At 45.2% G+C, this 12,939-nt stretch overlaps 1 protein-coding gene across 1 annotated transcript; it reads left to right on the top strand.

Moving 5' to 3' along the window:
• The first annotated feature begins 306 nt into the window (after positions 1 to 306).
• Positions 307 to 9,196, top strand: LOC142566676 (uncharacterized). The gene is made up of 2 exons (XM_075677508.1): positions 307 to 378; positions 8,851 to 9,196. Exons 1-2 carry the CDS (start codon positions 333 to 335, stop codon positions 9,123 to 9,125), a joined length of 321 nt encoding a protein of 106 aa, XP_075533623.1. The 5' UTR covers positions 307 to 332; the 3' UTR covers positions 9,126 to 9,196.
• Positions 9,197 to 12,939: the final 3,743 nt, after the last annotated feature.

Here is a 12,939-nt window from a genome sequence, read left to right as displayed (position 1 = left end):
CACAACTGTTTTGCGGGAAGTTGAACAGAGAAGACGTTACCTTCCTCAATGATGAAATCGAGTTCAGAGCGCGTAAAGCGGGTACGGAAACAGTGAACTTGAGCTACACGAAAGCAGAAAACACCCAAATGCCCGTAATGAAATGGTGCTTATGCGACCTGGGGCCAAATTCACAAAATTCGCAAATTTTTTGGTTCGGAAGTTCTCTTCAGCATTGTCCGACAGCCATCGATAATATTATTTATGACTCCACTACTGACGATTCTCCCCAAACAGCCTCACAAGCGTGATACCTCGCAGGAGCCTTCTTTGAACCTGGCAGCGCCTCCTCGATGGATCCTGCCGACGACGAAAACCTGAGGCAAGCCAAGAAAAAAGGTAATAGCAATTTGACATAGTTGATTGACTTACTCAGACCTCTTTATCCAATAGGCACGAGATGAGTTTGTATAGGTGGCGTCTTCATATGGCGGTGCCGCGAATGTAACAGCATTTGACAGCGGGTGCAGCAGGCGCAGCCGCCAGCTGAGTTTGTTATGTTCGGTCGTTTCTCCGTTTTGGCATTTGCCGAAATATCACATGGAACCGAATCCGAACAAACATGTTGCTCTCTTGCGTGCATGGACAGTTGACCAAACATGACTGAAGCTAGTCAGGCCATTCAGTTCCATCGCTGCATGGAAAAGCTGAAACTTGGATATCCGCAGTCCGTAAGCAACGGTAGGCTTTGCTTTTGTCTAGTTGTTCTAACGTAAATAAAGGAGAAGTTCATTTGCGAGTGCGTAGAGTTCAATGTAAATTGTCTTTACCACCGCGCGTGTAACAGCTACGGACGTTAGCAAGTGATGGTGAGCAGACGGATTTGGAGTTGTCATGTTGCCGTGTTCACAGTGGCTCGGTCTTTATATTTAGGGTCTATTTTCCTTCCTCGTGCTTTTCAGCTCCTGCAGCGTCTGGTAGAGGACTCTGTACACTCTGCATTGAAGACGAACACGAATGCAGCGGCGTGTTCTTACTCGCCCTCAACAGTGGCCTTAGACGTACACCGGCTGTCACTGACGGTTCTCGTACAGCGAAACTGTGTGGAATAGACCAAGCCTGAACATTCGGCTAGGTTTTTACATTAGAATCGCCGAAACATTGTAAGAAAAGTGTACCGTGAACGGGGATGTACCGAAACATCAACTGTCGGCGAAGCAGCGCAAAAAACACAAAAATGGAGAGGCACGTCTCCCTTTGGCCATGATTTTGGTTCTGCTTCGCGAATCTACATCAATAAATAGTAAAACAACTGCAAAGTACCTGCTTGAGTTCCCACGTGTTAACTTGCAGCGGTTAGCTTTCTTTGCGGGGTTCGTTTGCAGCCTAATTTGCATTCATTTTTTGCTTTATGTGCTACCTGAGGTCATGAATGTGACTAGCCTCGTACAAAGGACGTCATTTTTCAGGCAAACGCACGCAATTGCGTTTTGCAGTTCGCCAGGCCTTAAAAACCGCAGTTCGATATCACTGCAAGCGCCGTGTGCGCCTTCGCCCTCTTGTCGGCCAATGCTGCAATTTGCGGCACTGTTCGCTAGTGCACTGCTGGACAGGTCGCTGTGTCCACTGCACCACAAAGGGCTCACCAAGCGGCGTCCAAGTTCTGCGCTGGTAAAGTACATATCAAGTGTTAAATTTTACGCGGAAAAAATATTTCAAAGGAAGCTGGCATCTGTAGGTCCGAGATGTTTTTGCAGATAGGCTATACGGCGCTAGGCACACACGTGCATACAGGAAGAAAAATGTCGACAATTATTGTGTCAATTAACTAAAATTCGCTGATTTTTTTATTTTCTTTAGGGCGGAATGTATAGAAGTGAAATTGAAGTGGAGGATTCATGTGAGGGCGGCGATTGTGTGGCGATGCCCTTCCGATGCTATTCTTTTTCGTGCTCCATCAGTGGTGAGAGCGATGATATGCCCGCGTTATCAATGGAACCAGCCGCCCATGGATGGTGAACGATAACAGTTGCATAGTAGCGAACGCTTGTAAGGGTAAAAGCAGCTGCTCGCGAACCTATATGCAGATTTCCAACAGGAAGATAAAGAAAACATAGAAGTTGGGAATGTAATCGTAACTATGCTGACTTCAGAAGCAGCAATAGAAATGCGAGGTAAGGCACCAAGGCAACCAGTAGGTGAGCTCTCCAATGTAAAAAAGGACGTAGTAAACAAACTACAGAGAATCAAAATGTCCAACTCAAGAGATCACATAGAATTCGCTGAACTGTTTAAGCTGATAACCAAGGAGAAAGTAAGCGATATTCGAACTTGTAACGTCAGAAAGATTAAGGAAGCAGTAAAAAATGGTCGCAGCATGAAATCAGTGAGAAGAATTGGCATAGGACAAGCCGAGGTGTATACAGTGAAAGATGAGCAGGGTAATGTCGTCAGCAATTTCGATGATAGAGGAAAAGCAACAGAAGGATTCTATACTGACCTGTACAGTACTGAAAGTAGCCATCCCACCTTTCTGGAAGTTGTGATGAACATAATACAGAAGCTGCTTACATAACTATGGATAAATTTACAAGGACCTTTCAAGAAAATTCCGGGAAAAGCGGCAGGGTGAGATGGAATAACAGTCGATATAATCAAAGATAGAGGAGATATTATGCTTCAAAAGCTTGCGGCCCTTTGCATGCATAGGCTCACGACTTAAAGTGTACCCGAGAACTGGAAGAATGTTAGCCGTGCACTAAGTCATAAGAACGGAGATGTAAAAAAGTGGAAGATTTGTAGGTTCATTATCTTGCTTTCCGCATTGTATGAAATAATCACCAAGAGAATTTTCAGTAGAATCAGGGGTACACTTAACTTCAATCAACCAAGAGAACAGGCTGGCTGCAGGAAGGGTTGCACACTATGAATCACATCCATGTCATCAGTCAGGTAATTGAGAAATCTGCGAAGCACAATCAGCCTCCTTATATGGCTTTCATAGATTATTAAAATGCATTTGATTAAGCAGACATACTAGCAGTCATCAAGACATATCGTCATCAAGGAGTAGATGAGGCATAGCTGAATACCTATAGAAATATCAAAAAGACCCCATAGCTACCTTGGTTTTGCACAATAAAAGTAGAAAATTACATATCAAGAAATGGATAAGGTAAGGAGACACAATCTCTCCACTGCCATTCACTGCACGGTTAGACCTAGTCAAGCTATTAGACTAGAAAGCCTTATGAGTGAAAATCAATGGCGAATATATCAACAACACTCGATTTACAGACGGCATTGACCGGTTCAGCAACATTAGGGATGAATTGCAAGACATGATTGAGGACCTTAATGGAGAAATTGCAAGAGTGGGGTTGAATATTATTATGCAGAAGACAAAGGTAATGTTCATTAGCTTGGAAAGGGAACAAGAATTCATGATCGCCAATGAGCATCCAGAGTCTGTGCAGGAGTACATTCATCTCGGTCAGTTACTGACAGGAGACCCTGATCAGAGAAGGAAGTTTACAGAAGGATAAAAATGGGTTGGGGAGTGCATGCTGTGGACGTTACCGAATATTGACTACAAATTACCTCTGTCGTTGAAAATAAAATGTAAAATGTTTGCATTCGGCCGGTGCTAAAATATTGGGCATCAACATGGAGGTTAGCAAGGAAACTCGAGACAATTTAAGGACCACGCAAAGAGTAATGGAGCGAAAAATCTTAGATATAACAATAAGAGACAGAAAGAGAACGGTGTGTATCGCAGACCAAACCAGTATAGCCAATATTCTAGTTCACATTAGGCCAATAAAATTGAGTTGGCCAGGCTGTGTGATACGTCGAGTATTTAACCAATCGACTAATTAGAGTTACATAATGGGTGCAAAGGGAAGGGAAGCGCCCCCAATCGATGACGGCATAAAATAAGGTGGGTGGATGAAATTACAAAATTTGCAGGTGCAAGTTGGAATGAACTAGCGCCAGACGGGCGTATTGCGAGATGGCTGGGAGATGCTCTCGTCCTGCAGTGGACATAGCATATGCTTCTGATGACGATAAGCGAAAGCAAGGCATCGCTGCGAAATCGCGGCCCAGCTCCTGAAAGCGCGCCGGGCGGCTATCTTGCAGCAATGGCACGGATTGTCACAGCAGTCAGAACGCTGCACACAGCAAAATAAGCAGATGCAGCGTTGCGAGATCTTGTACAGCAGGTGAAAACTCCGCCACATCCACTGTCGGGTAGGCGCAGGTGAATTTGGCAGGTGATGGGGAAACAGTTTTTGCACCAGTACAGTTCGAACATAGGTCTCGGAACGTCTCCGCCCGGGGTTGGCGCTGCTGCCAAAGTGTGGTCGATAGCGCTCTACGCAGCTCGAACTGACAAGAGCCCAGGTGGCTCTCGTGTAAGCTCCTGATAGCGCGCTTGGCGGCTATCTTTCAGCGGTGGCATGGGTTGTAGCAGTAGTGAGAATACTGCACACCGTAGAATAAGCAGATCCAGCGTTCAAATCTTGTACAGCAGGTCAAAATTCCGTAGGTGAAACGGTGAACTCGGGTAGGCCAAGGGGAAACAGTTGCAGTACGAGCAAATTTCAAATATATGTTTCAGAACGTGACCCCCCGGGCTGCCAGTGGTGCCAGAGTGTGGTGGACAGTGGTCGAACACAACTCAACCTTGACAGTCGTCTAAGTGGTGCTCGTGTCGGCTCTTCATAGCGTGCCGGGCCGCGAAGCACGCAGCTAGCTAGTAGACGTCTACCTTATAGCTTGATCTGGATATGTTACCTTTCGTTTGTAAGCTGCACTCAAGACATGTACCTTTACAAGCTAGATGGTAGCTCGGCTAATGCTCCCTCCACTTACCGTTATCAGCCACACTGCGAAGCACTGCATTAGCTTCGGTGTAGAAATTCCATGTTCAGGCTTGTTTCAGCTTCGCAGGTGCTATAGTTTGCTCTACTTACCATATTTACGCTCCCGAAATGCCGAATCCTTGTTTTACATGTCACTACGAAAGCACAAGATAGGCAATGACTACAGTAAAGAAACTGTGGTCAGTGTCTTTCTTGTGCCAAGTTGATTCCCAACCAGATGAGCTTTTGACAAGCACTTGATTTCATAACACTAATATTGCACACGTAGCAAAGTGATAATCGTTTGAAGAAGTAATCAAGACAATGTAGCATAGTATTTTTGTCAATACGTTGCACCAGCACCGGAATAATTACCTCAATGTTCACAAAGAAATGTATTTATGTTCTAGATATTGTTCTCCCACACGTTCCTTTTAAACTGCGGGACTGTTTCTGCTTAAGCTTATGCAATTATAAGCATTACTAGTAATCAAATGGCATCTGCACTCACCAGCTTTAATGTGTACCAGAGTTGGCAATAAAACATTATTGGAGGTTTTCATACAAAATCTGACGTCTGCCGCTATGCTTGTGTGGCAGAAGGAGCAAGTGTTCATTATGCCGCTTTATTCTTAAGAATTTAAGATAAAGCTTAAAGAAGTGTTGCAGTTCAGCCTAAGCATACTCTGAGTCACATAATACATCCCAGTCTACTGGTCATGTTCAGCCATTTTCCACGTTCGAGCACCGCGCCTGTAAATTATTATTCACCTTCTGAATCAGAAAATACCTATTGTCTTGGGACACTAGTGGATCAGTATTAGCATGCTATACCACGCATATTCGGCTCTAGCTGTGCACTTAATAAGCATGTCTGTATGAATTACTGCAGTAAACGCACAATTATATTTCCTTCTTTTCTCAGGTTATGAGTAGATTGATCTGCATGTACATTTTATGTACCAGTAGATTTGCACTGGTATGAACGTGCATGCATTCATATGCTAAAGCCACATATACTATTTCCTCGACCAAATACAGCCTTTAAATACGACTATCACGTCAGGTTAACTGCACTCTAAACGGCTGCATGTAGTATTAATGGCAGGAGGACTGAGTGGTACTGCGTGGCGAGTGCATATTAAGCAATATAAACTAGCATGCGAAAACGCTGTTTCCCGTCTCTACACAGACACAACCTTGCCTCGTTGTTCGTAGATGCTTAAGGGAGCAGTAAAAAATTGTAGTTTGTTTCATAACTACCATTGCGATTTTGTACGGTTGCTATGTACATGACTAAAGAGCGGCTCCTTAGTAAATGCAACTTCTTTTCAGATGATTTAGGAATCTTTATTATCAATGGAGCAGAAAAAATTGTCCCGTTAAAATGGTAATTCAACTGTTTATAAAACGTGCACCGGGACCAATAAGCTTCGTTTGAGAGCACCACTAAATGTAGCAGAATTTCAAATAAAGCAAACAGTGCAGAGAAAGAATAGGCTAAGACTCGCACGGAATTGTAAACTTAATAAGGCAGCAAAGGGGTACTCGCAACGTTCTATTGAATATATGTTTGCAGTAATCAATGTTCTAAAAGGCTTATTTTGTGTAAATCGTGGCTGCGAAAACTATAATATTGCCACAACACACACACACAAACACACACACACACACACACACACACACACACACACACACACACACACACACACACACAGACACACAGACACACACACACACACACACACACACACACACACACACACACACACACACACACACACACGCGCGCGCGCGCGGGCGCGCGCGCGCACGCACGCACACACACATACAGGCACACACACACACGCACGAACGCACGCACACACACACAAACTGATTTGTGGTGCTTTCAAAAGATACCAATTGCAATTACAACTGAGCTGTGGCTGGCCTACCATGAAGAGCTCCCAGTGGAACCTGGAGCAATGTTTTGATTTGGAGGTCCATCATTTGTGCTAACCAGAAAAGCTTATTTTCTCCCTGAAATACCTTGGGGAAATTTTCTACCAACAACCGGGACTCCCATGCATAAAGTTGGTTAATGAGATCACGGGTACTGAACTTCCTTTTTCGTGTCACCTCAGGGAAAGACGCGGCTGCTTACTCAGGGATTGGCGGGCTCAATGGTTTCTAGTATTCTGCACGAGCTAAAAGAAGATGTGAAAAGTGTGTAACAAATTGTGCGTTAAGATTATTGCTCCCTTTTAAAATCAATCAATGCACCTAGGAGAAACTCAGAAACGGGGTACTGACACTAACATTTTCTGTCCCATTTTCCTACTTCTTATGTGGTTTCCAAGGCCTGCATTATGATATGGAGCCTCAATTGATTGAGGAGCACAAATAATTATTACATCACACTTTATGAAACTAGTTTAAAATGGTCTCCAAGGGCAGCTCCATTTCAGAATTGAAGTAGGAGATTGTCGCCATCATCGAAACCATAATTGCAATCCATGCCGTGTGACAAACAACTCAAGCACGAGCCATTTGGTTCAATCCAGTAGTTGACGGTGATTTAATGGCCTTGTCACCAAAAACGTATCGAATTGACCCTGCCAAATGCGCGCTTTTTTTTTAAATGCAGGAGGACTCTCTCCCCTGTTATGATCTCTGATCTCTGTTTTCGCAGCATGGTCGTAATGTGAGCGTGTGTGTACGCGACATTTTTGTGTGGTACACTGAGACCACCACATCTGAGTTTTGGTGACATGAATAGACTCCTGTTTCACATCTGAAGCCGCACTACTATTGGCGCATGAGTTGAGCTGTCACACTAAAAGGTAATGTATTAATTATTGTTTTTGTATTATTAAACAAGGCACTGAGGCTCCATAGCCTAATTACTGAGTTGAGACCTCTCCATTAGTGGTATAAAAAGACAAAAACTTTTGTGGTGCACTCCTAAGAACGTAATTACCCTCTTGCCAGCACAAATGAAAAAGAACTTCATCATCATTGTTTTGATGCCAAATTCACACAGGATATGGTACATTGCAAAAGCGAAAGTCCATTTTCATTACTGACAAAAAACACAACACTAATTTCCCGGTTTTGAAGCTGACATCATTTAACCATCGCAATTTGGCAAGGTAGACTTCAGACTTATATTTATAACTAAATTAAAAAGCTAAAAGATTCTCCTCCAACAAATGCAAGTATAGCTCATTTTCATATATGTCAGCAAACACGGTAAGCGAGTTTTTCAACTGCCCTCATATAGTAACCATGGCGCACATTAAGAAAAGTCGCTCTTTTAGCTACTCGCATTTGTCAATGAAAACGGGGCCGCAGACCGTGTATTTCGCGGCATCGTGGGACACGTGGCTCGCGGGGTGGGGGATATCCGCGTCCTACCAGGCAGCACGCATTGCCTATGCTGCCAAAGGGGAGCACAACAGTGAGTATTACACGCTCGTCGCCGTTAAGGTCAATTGACACAAAGCTCATCCAAAGGAAGCTGAACGCGAAAAGGGACCGAATTCACGAAGCTTTTGGCTCGCAACTGCTATCTTTCATTGGCAAGGCACCTGCGGTAATAATAGGTCCCGTATTGGGATTAGCTGGAATGGGCTCTTACGAATGATTCCTGCGTAAGAGCTTTATGTGAATAAAGACCTGGCCACTCACACATGCTTGAAAATAAAATTGCAGTTGTCGACTGTTTTCTCGCAAAGAATTTATTTCAAACGTATTGCTGAACGTTCAACTAAGGTCTAGCAACCTCAGCTGAACATTGATTCTCAATGAGTGCGCTTTATATGCACTGCAAAATTATTTACACCTTTGAAAGCGAATGAGGGTGTAAATGTGTCTGTGACTCGCACCCATACATTCTTTCTGGGTGCGAGACCAATTTACACGGTCATTCACTTTTAACGGCGTTAATTATTTTAGCGGGTGCCGTAATACTTACCTACTGGTTGATCAAGAGTGCCAAAGTGTTGCTCACTTCTTTTGACAGTATTCAGCGGCGGTGGCGGCACGCCCTCGCTGGCGGACCTGCTGCCCTTTTCGAGCAGCCCCGGCGACAAGGAGGAGCGGCGCGCCACACTCGTGTTCCTGCTCGTGTTCGCCACCATGCTCGCCGCCTCCGCGGGCGGCATGCTGCTCGTGCTGCTCTTGGTGCGTCTGCTGAGCGACAAGGAGCACGGCACCGGAGCCAACTACAGCGTCTACGAAATAGCGAACCCCGTGATCGCCAACGGTAGCAGCACATCCACAAATGGAGGGTCATGAGGCTCTCGACGCACGTACTTCTGCCGACAAGAGACCCCTCCGGCAGCTGTCGATCCAGTTTTATTGTTCGCCAGTCCATAGTTTTCAAAAATGTTTATGAGTACAGTTCTTGTCGCGGTTGAAAGAGTGAAATTGAATAAAAAATGTACTTCTCAGATGCACAGCTAATTAATGTCCCGGCTATGCGGACAACCAGTCGGCCCGAGTTTGGTATGCGGGCATAACATCGGTGCGCACTGGTCGGCGGTGCACTTTGCTTTCGCGACGGTGAACGACTGTAGTGTAAAGCAATCGATGACCCCCATTATCGAGCAGAATTTACGCTTTAATCGTGCGTAGTATCACAATATCTAGAGGTTCGTTGTTGCTTAGTAAAGATATGTTTTGAATTATGGGGCTTTTAAATGCTAGGGTCCGGGCCAGGTCACCCCCGACCGCTGTGCTGCCCCTAGCCGCCGTCCTTGCCCATTTGGACCGGGGGCCAGCGTTCGAAACCGACCACGGCAGACTTTGTTGGGATAACAATTATGTGGACACTGCAAACTAATTTTCGCCGCCGCCGTCGTCGCCGTGAGGTTCCGCATAAAGTCCAAGCGCGACGACATCGCGGCCGCGCGCCGCACTCGGTCGGTGCGAGGCAAAGCTTTCGAGAGCGAACCGAGAAGGGGGTTAGATGAGGCCGCGTCTTCTCGCACGCGCAAGGGGGGAATTAAAGTAGGCAGTGGAAGGGAAAGGAACGAGGCAGCGAGAGGATTTGTCTTCGTCAGGGCTCCCACAAAAATTGTTGTTTGTTGAAACGTTGGCTCCACATTGAGGCTTCCCTTGCTGATCTCGGTTATACTCCTTGCAACCTCTGTGCTTTGTTTGAATGCATAAACCGATATCTTTTTCAACATTGAGCCATAAATTGCGTTTTCCAAGGACCTGCGAGCATCGTTTGGGCTTGCTAATATGTTTATTTCGTGTCCTTGTTCATTCATACAATCTTTGCAGAACTGGGCGCTATAACGTAAAATTATTCCAAACTTTTCTATTCCATTTTGCAGTCAGCCCTCCATGATTGGTGAAACAATTTTTGGGCCACACCCACTTCCCTTGTCTCTCACGCGACGTCATAAAAACCGCGAAAACACCCCATTTGATATATGTGCACACTGATTATGCGTAAATTGACAGAACGAAAAAAAAATAACTATTTCTCATTCGATGCCTTTTTCGCCCTAATAGATTCCCGTAGATCAAACGTTTCGGGCTGCACGCACTTCACCTGTCTGTCACGCGACGTTACAAAACTGCGAAAACTCATAGCGTCAAGGTGACATGGGGCGGTATAACGTAAAGCTGTTTCAAACTTTTCTATTCCAATCCTGCAATCGGCCCTCCACGATTGGTCAAAACATTTGCAAGTCACCACCCACTGCGCCTGTATGTCATGCGACGTCACGAAAACTGCGAAAACGCCCCATATAATATGAGATGTACACACTGATTATGCATGATTAGACCACGGTGTAAGAAGTAGCTTAGGTGAGAAGACGCCGTCACAGGGCGCGCCGCGGTGAAACTCTGCTTCTAGGGAGCGCCGATAGATGGCACGAGAAACTGAAGCCCTTTTGGCCTTGCTTTTCGCACGCCCTGTCACTGCGGCCCGCTCATGGTGTTAGAAGCACTTTGCTCAAGGCATTGAAATTTTCCGTTTCAGCACAGCGCTTTGAACGGCTTTCGAACGGTTTGTACTTGCTGTTAGGTCTGGACATTTGAACAATGTTAATAATGAGTTGCACGGTGCCGACAAAGTCTCACACCCAAATTGCAATCCACGTGCAGTATGAAATAAACCAGGCGGAGGAATGGGTACCGGCGTGTTGTCGTTTCGCTGGAGATAGCATATAACTTACTTTTTCTTAACATAAGCCGAGGCCTCAGCAATACGATGGCATCAACGTGATCCCCCAAATTGCAGTTAACATGCAGTATGAAACAAATCAGGCAGAGGAATGATTGCCGGCTTGTGGATCAGTTTTGGTGGAGGCTGCATATAAATATATATTGCGTGATTGGCGTAAGGCCTGAGCAAAACGGTGGTATTAACATGATGTTATAGGACTTTTGAATAGCTACTGGTGCGATCGCGCGGGATGTCGCAATCGCGTGATGATACAGACTAACAACGTTTTTTAATGATGCATGTAATATTTCAAGCAACTTTATTTCGTATTACTTGTTCAAAAGCCTCAGTCGTATCTGTTTGCTATTCCCCGCATATTTAGCATAAGATCACCTCAACACGTGTTTTTTCTTCTCAGTTATTGATTGAATTTTAGAATCTTAAGTAAAAAAGCGATAACAGAAGTTACAATATGTTTGATGAAAGCACACGGAATGCATAAAAGAAAGAAAGTTCATGCTCAGTTCATTGAAGAGGTTGTGCTTACACAAGCTTTGACATTTTCCGCAAGTCCTGGCTCTTTTTTGCATCATGCTTGTTCTTCAATTGCCTGCAGTACTGGCGCATGCGTAGGCATATATAGTAATGCAGCAACTTCGCCAGCATTTCTTCGTTGTGCGTACTGCAAGGAAACGTGAAGTGGAAATTGTCCAGAACGGCATCAGTAGTGTTGTCGTATGCATCACTGTGACCTGCATACTTAGTGAACTTTTCTTCAGTGTACTTGAAGAAGTCAAAGAGGTGCATAATTGGATGCGTGAGCCAGCCCCTGGTTTTGCAGTTCACGAGATCGGCTTCGGACACATTTGCGAGACCTTTTTTTTCCCCGCAAGAGCACCCTTGCAAATGATGCAGGTTGTTCCATTGTGAATTTTTCTTGATACGAACCCTGTAACATAGTAGGCAATGCAGTCTACTACAGCTGCGTCTGCGTCAGGCTCGTCTAAATCGAAAACGTCGTCACACTCCCAGCTTCCTTCATCGATGAGCCCTTCAAGCCTTTGCTTCAATTCATGCAACTTTCTTGCACGTTGGGTTGCTGACCCCTTATATAGCTCTCTGATATCAGCCAAAGTCGCAACGGCGGCTTGGCTTTTATCAGGCACCGTGCAATTCCCAAACTTTGGCGGTTTTACCAAAGAATACAAGCTCAGCATGATGTACAGCTGTAGGAACGGGGGAACGTTGGCTGCTCATTCCGACCACCAGCTTGCCGGATTACGCCAAAGAAACGCTCCAGCGGGTCTTGATTCATCTTCGCTGTCAATACACACTTGAAGCCGCAGTCCTTCAGCAAGTAAATTGACAGTTCGCGCACAGTTTTCATTGTCACGCGTAGGCCTTCGGCGGTTGACTGCGTCAAAAAAAGGTCCTTGTGGATTTCAACGCTCACGACCTGTTGCTCCCACGAGTCCAGCCATTCGGATGCAGATTACAGAACACAGAAATCCTTGCATTCCAGTTTTAAGCCTTCTGCGGGGAACCGCCGGTTTAAAGCGTCAAACAGATCATCAAAAAAGGGCGGGAACTCGACCGTCGGCTCAACATTAGTTAAACGAGGCGCGCCTCTCTTAGCATAGAAAAGAATTCCTTTAGCCACGGAGTTGCTAAATATTTGAGTGGCAAGCTTTACCCGCATCCTCAGCATCTTGGAGAGGTTTACGTGACTGTATGTTATTTTGGGGCGCATCGTTAGGTCTGCTTTGTTCTTGCCGTACGCAACGAACAGGGCATCGTAACAGGACCACCTTATCAGTTTACCGTCTTTTTCAGAACTTTTTTTATCCAGAAGCCTGTTTCTGACGCACTTGAAGAGATGAGGAGTGTCGGACAGTACATACACTTTTCTAGAGCGGTCGAATGGGT

The sequence above is a fragment of the Dermacentor variabilis genome, unplaced genomic scaffold (genome assembly GCF_050947875.1).
Source record: "Dermacentor variabilis isolate Ectoservices unplaced genomic scaffold, ASM5094787v1 scaffold_13, whole genome shotgun sequence".
Classification (NCBI taxonomy): domain Eukaryota; kingdom Metazoa; phylum Arthropoda; class Arachnida; order Ixodida; family Ixodidae; genus Dermacentor; species Dermacentor variabilis.
Note: the sequence above shows the minus strand (reverse complement) of the source record. Positions and strands in the feature narration are given on the sequence as shown.